General features: G+C 48.2%; 1 protein-coding gene across 1 annotated transcript in view; it reads left to right on the forward strand.

The window, feature by feature from the left end:
* CAPN8 (calpain 8) overlaps window positions 1-13563 on the forward strand; it is a 75096-nt gene that overhangs the window by 43846 nt on the left and 17687 nt on the right. The window contains exons 8-12 of the mRNA XM_025398115.1: window positions 908-982; window positions 1711-1871; window positions 5164-5339; window positions 9055-9066; window positions 11940-12151. Coding sequence (XP_025253900.1) covers window positions 908-982; window positions 1711-1871; window positions 5164-5339; window positions 9055-9066; window positions 11940-12151 — 636 coding nt within the window. The remainder of the gene's footprint in view (window positions 1-907; window positions 983-1710; window positions 1872-5163; window positions 5340-9054; window positions 9067-11939; window positions 12152-13563) is intronic.

Below are 13563 nucleotides of genomic sequence, written 5' to 3' on the forward strand. Positions count from 1 at the left end.
CATTCTGAGATTTGGTTTTAATCAAATTAATGTTTCAATGAATTGAAGAGGCCCTAGGAACTGTCCTGCTGACCCCCGGGATCTTAAAGCCTAGCTCGGAGGGAGAGGCTGGGCTGGAGTGTGCCACAGCTTTATGCTGGGGAGAGAAGGTGCTTAGGTTTTGCAGAAGGTATTCAAGCAGGGATTTATTTTTTTTATTTTTATTTTTTAAGATGGATCTTGCTGCTGCTCTGTTACTTAGATGTCACATACCTATTTCAGGAAAACCTAACTTTGTAAAGGTCAGGAAGCTGGAGATGGCATTCGAACAAAGTGCATGGATATTCCCCTTGAAAGGCCACCAGCAGGAGGTCTCACAGGTTGACGTTACTTCTGGGAAATTGCCGTAGTACTGGGCTGGATGATCATTCTTGCAGGTGGAAGGAAGTGAACCAAGTCCATGTCCCCAGAGCCGGTTAGACTCTGTCAGCATATTCACCCCAGACTGCTGGATAAGCCAGAGTGACAAGTGACTAATGGGTACTGGAGTGCCTGCCTTTCTAGTGACAAGAACTCATCCATGTCCTCTCCTGTGCCTCCCCATTCCTGAGAACAGGGGCCTGGGAGTCTTAATTAGAAATGTCAAATGTGTCTGGAGAGTAAAAATTAGAGAATAATGTTTGAGCCCTAATGTTCCTGTCGCATGTCCAAGGCCATCCTGCTAGTACCCATGGAGTCCATGTCCTGGGTCTGTGTCCCTTCCCTAGACAGTGTGCTCACCCCACACTGTCCGTCCTGCCTTTCTGTCTGCATGCGGTGCTTTTGGTATTTTGTTGCTGGCTCTTAGGGGGAAGTTTGGGTGCAGTAAACGCTTGCCCTGTGTGTAGAACCCCTCAGAAGCGACCACCTCTGCTTGTTTTCCCCTCAGTGCACCAGAGTGGAATCATATAGACCCCCAGCGGAAGGAAGAACTGGACAAGAAAGTTGAGGATGGAGAATTCTGGTGAGTTTTCTGCTGAAGCGCTGTCCCATTGGTGATGGGTCCATTTTCCGTTCTGATGTGGGTGCAGCCAGTCTCTAGGTCTTCCAGGAAGGCAACGTGATTCCTGACCATGATGAATTCATTCTTCTCCTCCTTTTGTCCTGGTAAAATTCCACCTCTATACCAGCACGTCTAAAGCTCTGAAACCATGATATCTGGGCCCTCAGCCTGGCTTAACTATCAGCCTGTCTTTCTCAGTTCTACTATCTTGCCAATGAACTGAGAGCACTGCTTCTATCTGTTTAAGCTAAGATTTACCTACCATCAATATGGGATAACTTCCTTTGCTAGTGAGCTAAGGAAGATAATAAGGATACTCCTTGAATATGGTACGGCTTAACTGTACATCACTCTGAATTAAACAAAAATAAACCTCTTGTGAGCTTAGACTTAACCCAATCTAGAGGCAGAGGCTTTGTTGAGATGGTCTTTTGCAGTTTACAGTTCAGATCCTTTGCTTGGCTGTTAAGATACATGAGGGGCGCTCCCTATAAGAGCCAAGAAGCTAGCGCTAGTGAAGAATGTGGACCGTCGTCTCTGCGTGTTTGGATCAGTGTGCTGCAGGAAAGATCAAGCTAGCCCACGGCCTCTAGGGCCTATGCCAGGGCTCCTTCCTGTGCCCGGTATGCGTGCCTTTAATCACAACCCAGCCCTCTTCACTGAGAGCCCTCTGGGGCCTCTGCCCCCAGGATGTCATTTTCAGATTTCGTGAGGCAATTCTCTCGGTTGGAGATCTGCAACCTGTCCCCGGACTCTCTGAGTAGTGAGGAGGTGCACAAATGGAACCTGGTCCTGTTCAATGGCCGCTGGACCCGCGGCTCCACAGCTGGGGGCTGCCAGAACTACCCAGGTAAGGTGAAGGGCTGCCTCGGCCCAACCTCCTCCAGCTTATCCTCCCTGAGCTGGGTCACTTTATATAATTTTTTGTTGGTATGTTGTGTGTTTTTTTGAGACGGGACCTCGCTCTGTTGCCCGGGTTGGAGTGTAGTGGTGCGATCTCTGTTCATCACAACCTCTGCCTCCCAGGCTCAAGCGATCCTCTCAACTCAGTCTCCTTAGTAGCTGGGACCACAGGCATGCACCACCAGGTGCATTTTAAAAAATTTTTAAAAACATTTTTTGGCAAGTGCCTGTAGTCCCAGCTACTTGGGAGGCTGAGGCAGGAGAATGGCGTAAACCCGGGAGGCGGAGCTTGCAGTGAGCAGAGATCCGGCCACCGCACTCCAGCCTGGGTGACAGAGCGAGACTCCGTCTCAAAAAACAAACAAACAAACAAACAAAAAAAACCCATTTTTTTTGTAGAGACAGGATCTCACCATGTTGCCCAGGCTGGTCTCGAACTCCTAGGCTCAAGTGATCCACCAACTTTGGCCTCCCAAAGTTCTGGGATTACAGTTGTGGGCCGCTGTGCGCAGCCCTATATGTTAATCTTTGGATAAGGCCTTTGGACTTTGTTCTTTGACTTCTGGGCACCCTCTGGAGGTCCTGCTTCTCCCTAGGGCTTGGGGGCCAGGGTTGTGAGGGTGGGCAGTGGCTCTGCAGCCGCTCAGCTGCAGCCTGAACTGTGTGTTCAAACCATCCCTGCTTCGCCCACGCTCCCCTCCTCCCAAGGACGTGCTTTCCACACTAACGCTGCTCTTGGCACCTTATGCTAAGGCCTCCTGTTCTTCCCTTGGGTTTTTGCCCCTTCCTCCCCACTCCCCCAACCCAGCTGGCTAACAGTCATCCCGCTGAGCTCTGGGACAGAGTGGCTGATGGTGTGCTAGGGGAACACGGGTACAACATCTGCTGTTTCAATAGACTGCATCCATTAGAGCTGCTGTTTCACTGTGTGTTTGTGCCTGAGTTGGAGGTGGAGGGGCAAAGACAGCATGGTCCATGGTGGCCACATACAGGGCATGCATGTCATGGGGACTCAGTCCTTGGTGGAGATAGCATGGTGATAGTATAGGCATATAGCATGGCCTCCGCACTAACCCTGGGTCCTCACCTGATGAAAGGTGGGAAGCTTTCCTGGCTCACAGAAGATCACTAATGTGTCCCCTGTGTAGGCTCCTCCTAGGTTGAATCAGCTGAGGCAGCACCTGATGAAGAAACTCGGGAAAACAGCCCCACATCTCTAAGCAGAAATGAAGAAAAGCAAATCCTGCTCTCTCTACTTTTCACCTCCTGCTCCCCATGCTCCCTGCCTGGTTTGCTGTTGATGTGTTTATTAACTTAAACTGTAAGCACATGAGGCAGGGCCAGTCACTTTTTTCTCTTGAACAGAGCTCACTGCAGGGCTGTGCTCAGTGCTAGGGAAGCAGCATTAGAATAAAACCCCACCTGGGTGCAATGCTGGGTCTTGACAAGTTCTCTCTTCTTTCATCACCCATCCAACCCAAAGCTCCCAGTTCAGGCAGCTGTGACCAGAGTGCTGAACAGAGAGGAAGGAAAGGGGTCCACCTCCTGCCCTTGTTGTTTGATTTAGACCCTGGGAAGGGCATTTCTCTCTTCTGAGCTTCAGTTTCCTAATCCTCCAGATGGGGTTCGACCTTTGAACCTTACTGGGTCACTGTGAGCCTTGGAACACAGTGTGTAGGGAAGCACTTTGTAAACTGTGTAGCATTATGTAAACGGGACGCATTGTTTTATGGCCCATTCTCTTCCTCCAGTACTGTTAAGGAGTAAACAAAATATGTATGGATTGCAGTAATGTTGCATTTGGGAGAAATTAAAATCTGCTCACCATTAGCAAGCTCTTAGAAAATGTGTAGGAGATTTGCATGGATCATTTTCGGAGCTCAGAACCGTAGGGGGTGCCCAAGGTATCTGCAAACACCAAATCACAATCCCATCCTTGCCGCCAACTAGCTGTCAGGAAGACATGGATGGTTCCTGCCCTTTGGTAGTGATGGAAGTATAGGCGATTACGGAATTTTTTCTGTCTCCTCTGGAATCCACAGATATCTGACTTTAAAATCCATACACTTGAGCCCTAAAATCAATCAATCAATCAATCAATCAAACAAACAAACCTGGAAGTGGGGATTCTGGGAAGGTGGAATTCAATAAGAAATCCTACTGTAAAGAAGAGTGATAATCAATGGCTCTTGGTCAGCTGTGAATGCCTTGTTATTTTTCAAGTTAGACTCCTCTTTAAAGGATGTAAGGAAAAATCCCACGCCCTTCCACTTCTTTTTTCCACCAGGGCACATGATTATTGAAATTGTTGAGGCCCTAGAGTGGAGACACCTGTCAGGCATGTCTTCTGCAATTATGCTCTGCCACTGGACTCTGTCATAGACTTGCTGCGTGTCCTTGGATGATCCTTTTAACCTCTCTGTGGCTTGGCTTGTGTACTTACTATTCTGAGAGATTTTTAAAAAGCCATCTTTGAAATGAAGGAATCTTTTTCAATATCCATAGGTGGTGTGGCAGGACTGCTTCTTAACTGCCAGTTGTGATTCCTCATGCATTATTAAATGACTTTCTCTTGAAGAAAGTGTGTCTCATCAGTAGGCTGCGACACTGAAGCCATCCTGTAAGGACCCTGGGGTGATAGACGGCAGATTAGTTCTCAGGGGTGCAGCCAGCTGTGCTCTGCAGCTGGGGCCCTCTCAGAGGGAGAATAGGTGTCAATCAGATGGCAAGAGCTGTTGTCTTGATAGTGTCAGGCAGAGACCTCTTTCGTAGCTAGTCTCTTCTGGGACTTTCTCCTCTTCTGTCCTGGGGACATGGTTTTTACCCAGAGATCTCCCTTCCTCCAGAAGGTGGGTTTGCCTTCACAGGTCAAGTGCTGAGAGCAAGGTGATGTTAAGTCTTTCCCCAGGAAGACTTGGAGGCAGTGCTGCCCAGTGTGGCCCTCGGATCACGGGATCCTGAATAGTCCCAGTCAAGCGCTTCTGGGCTCCTCGTTGATCAAATGGACAAGCACACATTTCCAAATGCGATGGGATATGTCTGTGTGTGTGGATGTGTAGGGAGGTAGGAGGAAATGCCTGACCACCTTGTAAAGGACACTTTCTGAGGCCTGCTTACTAGGCACAGTTTGGACAGAGCTGTGCATTCATTAGGATGATCAAGGTTCTTCCTTTTACTTTATTCTTCTTCGTCTCCTCACCCGCTACATGGGGAACCACCATCACCTGGGTGACTTCCAGCCACTTACTGGACCAATCCTCAGTTCAAAATCCATTTGGATGAAGTGGATGAAGACCAGGAGGAGAGCATTGGTGAACCCTGCTGTACAGTGCTGCTGGGTCTGATGCAGAAAAATCGCAGGCGACGGAAGAGGATAGGACAGGGCATGCTTAGCATCGGCTATGCTGTCTACCAGGTACTGCTGTGCTGGGTTTGTCCTTCATTACTCACTTGATGTTTTGGGGCTGAATATCTTGGCCAGTCATTGTAGCACATCTTTCTTATTGCTGGAGTATTCCTAATTGAGAAGTGTCCTTGCTCCCCTATATAACAATCCCAGTGGCCTTACTGAGGCCTGAATTCCACAATCAGAGATTCATTGCTATGGCTTAAGTCTCTGCTGTTAACACTGAGATGTGTGACACGTTAACCTTTGCCTGTCATTGAGGGCTCAGTATACAGGTGTTCATTGGACTCTTTTCCAAGTACAGGCTTCCCCAGGGACAAGAGCCAAGAACATGGGGGCATAAGGCACTTGAGGTGGCACAAGGAGGATGAGGGGCATCACTGAGTCAGGGAAGGAGGCTGGATATGGGAGCCAAAGACAACTGTTCCCTGGGAGGCCTTGAGACACTTGGAGCACACAGGGCATGAGCTGGGGTGATGGAAACCACGCGCCCGTTTTCAGTTCTGGTGTCTCTGGACTCTGGAATACAGCTGACTCTGGGCTCACGCTGCAGTCCCTGGCTAACGTGCCAGTTTTCCTGGCAGCCACCCCTCTACAGACTTAACAGCCTCACAGATATATTAAAGTAAGACCTTTGTGTCTTGACAAGTCTAGCCAGAAACAAGTTGGAATCCACTTTTTTATACAGGCAAAGACCTCTTTTAGCAAATTCCAGCGGGGCTTATGGTGGTTGTTTTTTAAAACAATTTTGTTAAAAGAATTTCTTGGGAAAAATACAATTCTAATCAGGAAGACCAAGAGCTGACTGGAGGCCCAATATCTCAGTATAAATTAATGTATAAACAATATTGTAATAAGAAACCAGTAAGGAAATAGTGCAATTGTCAAGATCCTATCTGCATCCCACCCTTTATTTCTCATATTCTGGAATTTAGGGCTTTAGTGTTTAGGGTGTATATGTGTATGTGTGCACATGCACGGGCACGCGAGTGTATTTTATGTTGAAGAATGGGAGTTGGAAAATAATTGCTAATTGATGGCAGGAGAAAGGAATTGCAAATAAATAAGTTCCAATTCTACTCCAGCTTAGCTCTTTCATCTCCACCTAGAATGTTAGTAGCACAAAGCCAGACTCTGTTTGAAGAGATAAAAACCTGTTTAGGCACTTAGTATATGCACATCAAGTCAACAAACTTTAATGAGCATCTACTATGTGCTGGGTGCTGTACTGTAAGCTGAGGACATGGAGGAATATCACATAGTTACTGTCCTCAAGGTGCTCACAATCTGAAGTGGAGAGTCAGATGCACACTCCACTGGCAACAGAGCAGGGCAGATCTGCTGTGATGGGGACCAGACACAATGGGCTGGGGTCACCTCAGCTTCATGGAGGAGGAGATTTTGATGAGAACCTTGAAAGATGAGCTGGACTTCAAGGGAGAACATTCCAACCAGAAGGACATTTCTTGGCAGCTTGAAAGTTAAGTGATGGTTTTGGAGAGTCGATAGTAGGTGGGCATGGATGCAAGGTGGGCTACTCAGTTCTTCATCCATCAGGTCTACCTTTTTTTTTTTTTTTTTTTGAGATGGAGTCTCACTATGTTGCCCAGGCTGGAGTGCAGTGTTGTGAACTTGGCTCACTGCAACCTCCGTCTCCCAGGTTCAAGCAATTGTCCTGCCTCAGCCTCTTGAGTGGCTGGGATTACAGGTGCGTGCCACCACATCTGGCTGATTTTTGTATTTTTAGTAGAAATGGGGTTTCACCCTTGTTGGCCAGGTTGGTCTCAAACTCCTAACCTCAGGTGATCCACCCTCTTCGGCCTCCCAAAGTGCTGGAATTACAGGCGTGAGCCACCGCACTCGGCCGGGCCTACCTTATATAACCAGACCAGCAAAACATTCTTTCAAAGGGACTGAAATAGCTTTGTGTGGCATGATATTTGCACTTATAAATAATATATAAAGCATATCAGTTTTTTAGTCATCAGATTACAGCTGCTTAAAAAATATTCCAGTGTATGTGATCTGTGGTCCTTCTACATCTGGCCAGAGGCATATAATTTAGAGCATGACATCCGTAAGTGAAAACAGTTTAAAAGTCAGGTTAAGAGGGTATCAAGAGTAGCTGGGGTTATAGGGAGTAGCTGGGGTTGCAGGGAGTGGGTGCCATATTCTTATTCCTGTATTTCTCTCCTCTTGCTTTAACTGGAGTTTGGACTGAGGATGAAAACCTGCTGCTGACTGAGAAGCAGCCAGGTGCCTCCAAAGGCTAAAGAGCCCTCCTTGTCTGGGCTCCTCTCTCTCCTCTTTATCTTCCTGCAGTGATGCCAGGCCAGCCTGTCATTTGCAGTCAGGATCCTGCATTTCAAAGATGACTGTTTCTTTCCATCCACCCACGGGCAGTGGCTAAGGCCTGCTCCCTTACCTCGTTGCTCTGGATTTGTGCCACCAAGAGGCCCCACCTGCCTGGCTCAGTTCCTGTCGGGTGATTCTTGGCAGGGTGAATCTGGAGCATATTGATGGCAGCAGAGGTGGTCAAGTTGTTTGTGAAAAGATGGCCCACATGGTTAGGAAAGCCCTTGCCAAGGGTGTGTAAAGGCTATTAGGCCAGGAGCCAAGAGAAAGATACTTGTGAGGCCTCTGCATGGGTGATTTTGGTTTTACACTCAAAATTAGAGGAATGACTGTGACCCTGGACTCTTCTGCTTCTGCTGCCAATGACACAGGGGGCTCCAGAAGTGAGCATGCTAGCATTGTCCCTAATATTGTTGTTTCTCAGAGTTATTGGCAGTTGACCATAGACCTAAGTCACAAACAATGGTTATACTGGTCTTCTGGTCAAAAGGGCCTATGTGTCAGGGACAAAGAATGGAAAGGGACAAATTGGGGGGTTTGAATCCTCTTCTCTAGCCTGGCATAGGAACCCCAGGCAGGGGGAAGCTCCTACTCTGGATCTGAGAGCTACTCTCTTGTGGGGGTCAACATTTCCAGTTGCATAAAATAGAGCCTAACTTGAGCTAGGGTAGTGAAAAGAATGTACCAGCTCATGAAACCAAAGCAAGGGAAGGAGATGGAGGCTTGGGACAAGGGACTTAGATACTACCAGGATTATTTCTCTTGACATCTCCTCCCTAGTGTTGATGACATTGTGCTAGTCTAGATTTCTTCATTCCCTAATATCACTTGCATTAAGAAAGGAGCCCCTTCTGTTAGTTCTGATTCAGAAATCCCAGAGAGGTAAGTCTCTGATGGGCTCAGCTTGGGTCACGTGCCTATTCTTGACCCATTTCACCACAGCCAAGGGCAGAATAAACTATGGCTCAGGTTAAGTGAGATTCCCTCACTCTGGTCAAGCTCTTGATCTTGGACTCTAGGTCTGTAGGTCTATAAGAAGAGATTAGCTCTCATTGAAAGCGCAAGGCTATTACTCTTGAAGAATTTGAGATCTTGGTAGATTCTACAACTAGAAAAGTATGAAAGTAGAACTTAGAAATCTGGTGGGGCCCCACCAGATTTCTAGGATCCTGTTTATAGATGGCCTTGAAATTCATCAATAATGTTCCAGTTTCAGAAATGCTGACTGGCTTCTCACTTTAGCACAAACGTCTTCCTCAGTGGCCCCAGGACTGCATAGTCTGTTTGCAAGACATAGGAAGGGAGGAAAAGGAGCAGAGGGAGGACCTTGGAGCTCTCAGGTGATCTGCTCTTTTCTTCTTCCCCACAGGTTCCCAAGGAGGTATGTGAGTGCTGACAGAAATTCCTTCCTTTGGTGAGAAATAGTTTGGCTGCCTTCAGGATGGGCAGCCGGCAGCATCTGTTTCCTGTGATAGAAGCTGGTTGTTCCACAGCTCTTACATGATCCAGTCATGAATCAAACCACATGAGTAGGCTGGTAGCTCTGAGAGTGGGTGAGGACCATTGCAAGTCCCATCTGTCAGGCCCTCATGGAAGGAACAGTGGTGACCTTTTCCCCCATACCCCTGGTGGTTTGAACAACGTGATTCCAATGGGCAGCCAAGGTTGAGAACCAGTGTTCTATCTGGGCTTCCTCCAGCTGGAGTCAGTTGCACTAATTAGGTAGAGGTGTATCCACCCTGCTGCAGCTTTACTGCAGTTCTTCTGGGTTTTCAAGCTTGGCTAGCCATGAAGCATGTGCCAACAAGGCTCAATTCATCAAGTCTAGTGTATGCCTTGGTCCAAGGCTGCAGATTACTGGTCCGCCTGCCCTTGGCTCACAAAGTGCATGTTATTGATTACGGAGGAAGCAGACAAGCAAGTGAATGGTTTAGAGCAAATACCTCTTACTGATGCAGGACAGGTGAGCCCTCAAATTGGGGCTTAGCTTGGGAGGGTTCTTGGCTTCACCCAGGAAAAAATTCAAGGACCAGCCAGTGGTGTTAGACAGCAACTTTTATTGAAGTGGCAGGGTAGAGCAGCAGCAGAGGTCCTTGCAGAGCAGGGCTACCTCATAGCCAGTGAGCCCAGAGTAGCAGCTGACAGGCAGTTCCACACTCATACCAACTTTTAATTATATGCAAATTAAGGGGCAGATTATGCAGAAATTTCTAGAAAAAGAGTGTTAACATCTGGGTTGTCAGGTTGTTGCCATGGAAAGGGGCAGTAACTTCTGGATGTTGCCAAGGCAACAGTAAACTGATATGGCACACTGGTGGTTATGTCTTATGGAGAGGTGCTTTCACCTCTTCCCTGTTTCAGCTAGTGCTCCATTTGGTCCGGCCTCCTGCTAGGAGTTGAGTCTTACCTCCTACCTCACTAGTACCAGAAAATAATTAAAACCAAAGCTGAGTTAAGTCTGGGTGATGGTGGTTCCCATCAGAAATGCCCCATTTCTATGAGTGAGAGGTGACATACACACACAATGGAGCTTTCTCCAGCAGCACCTCACAGTGCCCTCAATGTGTCACCCTGGATCCTGTGCTCTGCAAGTGCCAGGGGGCCTTCAGGACAACAGTTGTCAAACTTAGAATGTGCTTCTGAATCCCCTAGAATGCTTTTTAAAGCACAGATTTTTGGGCCCTGCTCCTGGAGTTTCTGATTCTTTCAGTCTAGGGTGGGGCCTGAGAATTTGCATTCTAACAAGTTACCCTGGGGTGCTGCTCCTGACCCCACACTGACAGCCACCCTTAGTTAAGCCTGCCCAACCTCCATCCTGTCACTTTGAGCTGTGCTATGTCATGGGCAGATGTGGGGACCAGGGACCTTGTGGCACCTGCTTACTTGGGGTTCCTGGTAGGACAGAGTCTTACCTAGATCTTGCCTCAGTGTTCTTCAATCCCCACTCTGGCCTCCCAAATAGGACTTCTCTAACCTGCTCCACCCTGGATTCTTGCTGGAACTCAGTTTGCCCCCTTCCCAACCCAAGCCAAATTAGAGTAGCTTCCCTACTTCAACTCTCCTGAGTGCTTTCTCCTGCCAGTGCCCTGTCTCCTCCCTTTGCTACCATCAGGTATGGAAAGAATGACCTTTAACTCATGACGTGTAGGTCTTGGTCACGTCCTCACTAGCCACATCGCCAGCATTCTCCTGTCCAGAGTGTAAGCATTTTTAGGGAGAATCTCAAGCACTGTGGGCACCCTAGTGGCCGGGTCAGTGAGGACTTCCTGGGGGCTCTATGTGGAGTCCTGGCTAGGGTAGTGGGGGCAGGTGGCCTGCTTCCTTCTTTGCTTAGCAGATCTGTAATCCAAAGAGGGTCTGATGACCACGAGTGAACACTGTCCACTCTGGGGTGGACATTTCAGCTCCAGGTCACACAGAAGTTATAGCCCTTGCAGCGTATCAGCACCTGGCCTCTGTCACAGGCATCTTGATGAGGATTGATCGTAAAGACACAGTGCTATGGGGAGGCTTAATTACAGCAATAATAATGTTGGCACCTGTGTTTTGGAAGCACTCTGCAGACACTAATTAGCCTGTGTCATGCACCAACAGCCTCCCACCTCCCCGCAACAAATAAGTGGGTCCTGGAGAGCATCATCGCCTGTTGAGGAGAGTCGAGGCCCTGGGGAGGCTGGGGGGACTCCAGATTAGGCCTAGCTGTGGCTGCCCCCTCTGCCTGTCTCTTTTAGAGCTGCCTCCCTGGGCTCCCAGACTGACCATCGTAGTCTCTTTGCAGAGCAGTTTTCCCAGATAGTCAAAGGTGAGCAAGTTTTTGTGGCAGCTTTTGCTTGAGGACTAGGATTTAAGCTCTTTTCTCCAGCCTTGGGCCTATACTGGGAAGGTCAATGCCACACTCCCAGAGACAGCTGCAGAATAAAAGAGTCTATTGGATTAGAGAGGAAAAATATCCAGACAGAAGCTGAGCGCACACTAGAGATCCTGCTACTCAACCTTCGTTTAACTGGGGAGGCCCACAGGTCAAGGTCACAAAGGCAAGATCAATGCCTCAAACAGGGCCTAGCACCCAGAAGGCACTCAAAATACACTTGATGATTGACATACAGTGAGTTCACAACAGAATCCGTGGCCTCCTGATTCTTAGTGCAATGGTAAAAATCAATAATTCCTAAATCAGCACGATAAAGCTGAACTCTTGAGCTCTCATCTTCCAGGATTTAGCAATAAGTTGACTCTGCCTGTTGTTTTGTGCAGCTGGAGAGCCACACGGATGCACACATGGGCCGGGATTTCTTCCTGGACTACCAGCCCTTGGCGCGCACCAGCACCTATGTCAACCTGCGGGAGGTCTCTGGCCGGGCCCGGCTGCCCCCTGGGGAGTACCTGGTGGTGCCATCCACGTTTGAGCCCTTCAAAGACGGCGAGTTCTGCTTGAGAGTGTTCTCGGAGAAGAAGGCCCAGGCCCTGTGCGTCTCCTTCCCTCCGTGGTGGGGAACAGTTGTCTGTGGGCCCACAAAGGGAAGTGGCCCCATGCAGGTGCAGGACCTACCCCAGTTCCCAGTACATATTCCCAGAAAAAAGCTCTAAGAAACTACAAGGCCAAAGGACCCTTCGCTGGGTGTCCCCCTCCTATCTCTCCACCTTGCTCTATAGGTCAAGGAGAGAAAGGGAACCAGGAGACCAGCAGCGGCCTGGACTGGGGCTTCCACCCCTGCAGAAGGAGCATGTGAGGCCCTGAGAGCGGGACCTGGACCGGAGAACCCCTCCTCCCCTCACACACACCCCCCATATACACACCACACATACACACATACACACCACATGCCACACACATACACACCACATACCACACACATACACACACGCCACACAAACATGCACCACATACCACACACATACATCACACACACACTACACACCACACACATACACAACACACACACTCCACTCACACACACCATGTATGTACACACCACACACATGCACTACATACATACACACCACATGCCACATATACACACCACAAACACATACACAACGTGCACATTCTCCACTCACACACATACACCACACACATGCTCCACTCACACACACCATGTATACACCACACACATATACACATGACATGTACCACCTACACACATATACATACCACATACCACACTCATACTCCACTTACACGTAACATATACACCACACATATCATGCACACACACCACACATACATACCACATACACACCACACGTACACAACACACACACACCAGGTATACACCACATGTACACACCATGTACATACAACATACCATGATACACATACACCATGTACACACACATACACACACTACACACCAGTCATACACTGCACACTATATACCACATACATTCCCCATACATAACTATACACATGCCATTTACACACACCACGGACACACCATGCACACACATACACCATACACCACACACACATGAACATTATGTATTACATATCACACACATCACATACTACACAAACTATACACACTACACATACACACCACACATATACATCACACACACAACATGTATACCACACACACAGCAAACATACTATAAGCACATGCACACCACACATTACATATCACACCAAACACACCACACACCATACGTAGACACTGCACACATCACACATCATACAGTACACACACTGTACACCACTCACACACACCATGTACATACAGTGTACACTCCACACAATCACACAGCACACCCTCATACCACATACACACTATATACATATCATTCACACACACCACATACATACGATATACACACACACACACCCCACAGCACACACAACATCTATGCACCCCTGCAACGACTGTGAGCTTGCTGGCTC

The sequence above is a fragment of the Theropithecus gelada genome, chromosome 1 (genome assembly GCF_003255815.1).
Source record: "Theropithecus gelada isolate Dixy chromosome 1, Tgel_1.0, whole genome shotgun sequence".
In the NCBI taxonomy this organism is placed as follows: domain Eukaryota; kingdom Metazoa; phylum Chordata; class Mammalia; order Primates; family Cercopithecidae; genus Theropithecus; species Theropithecus gelada.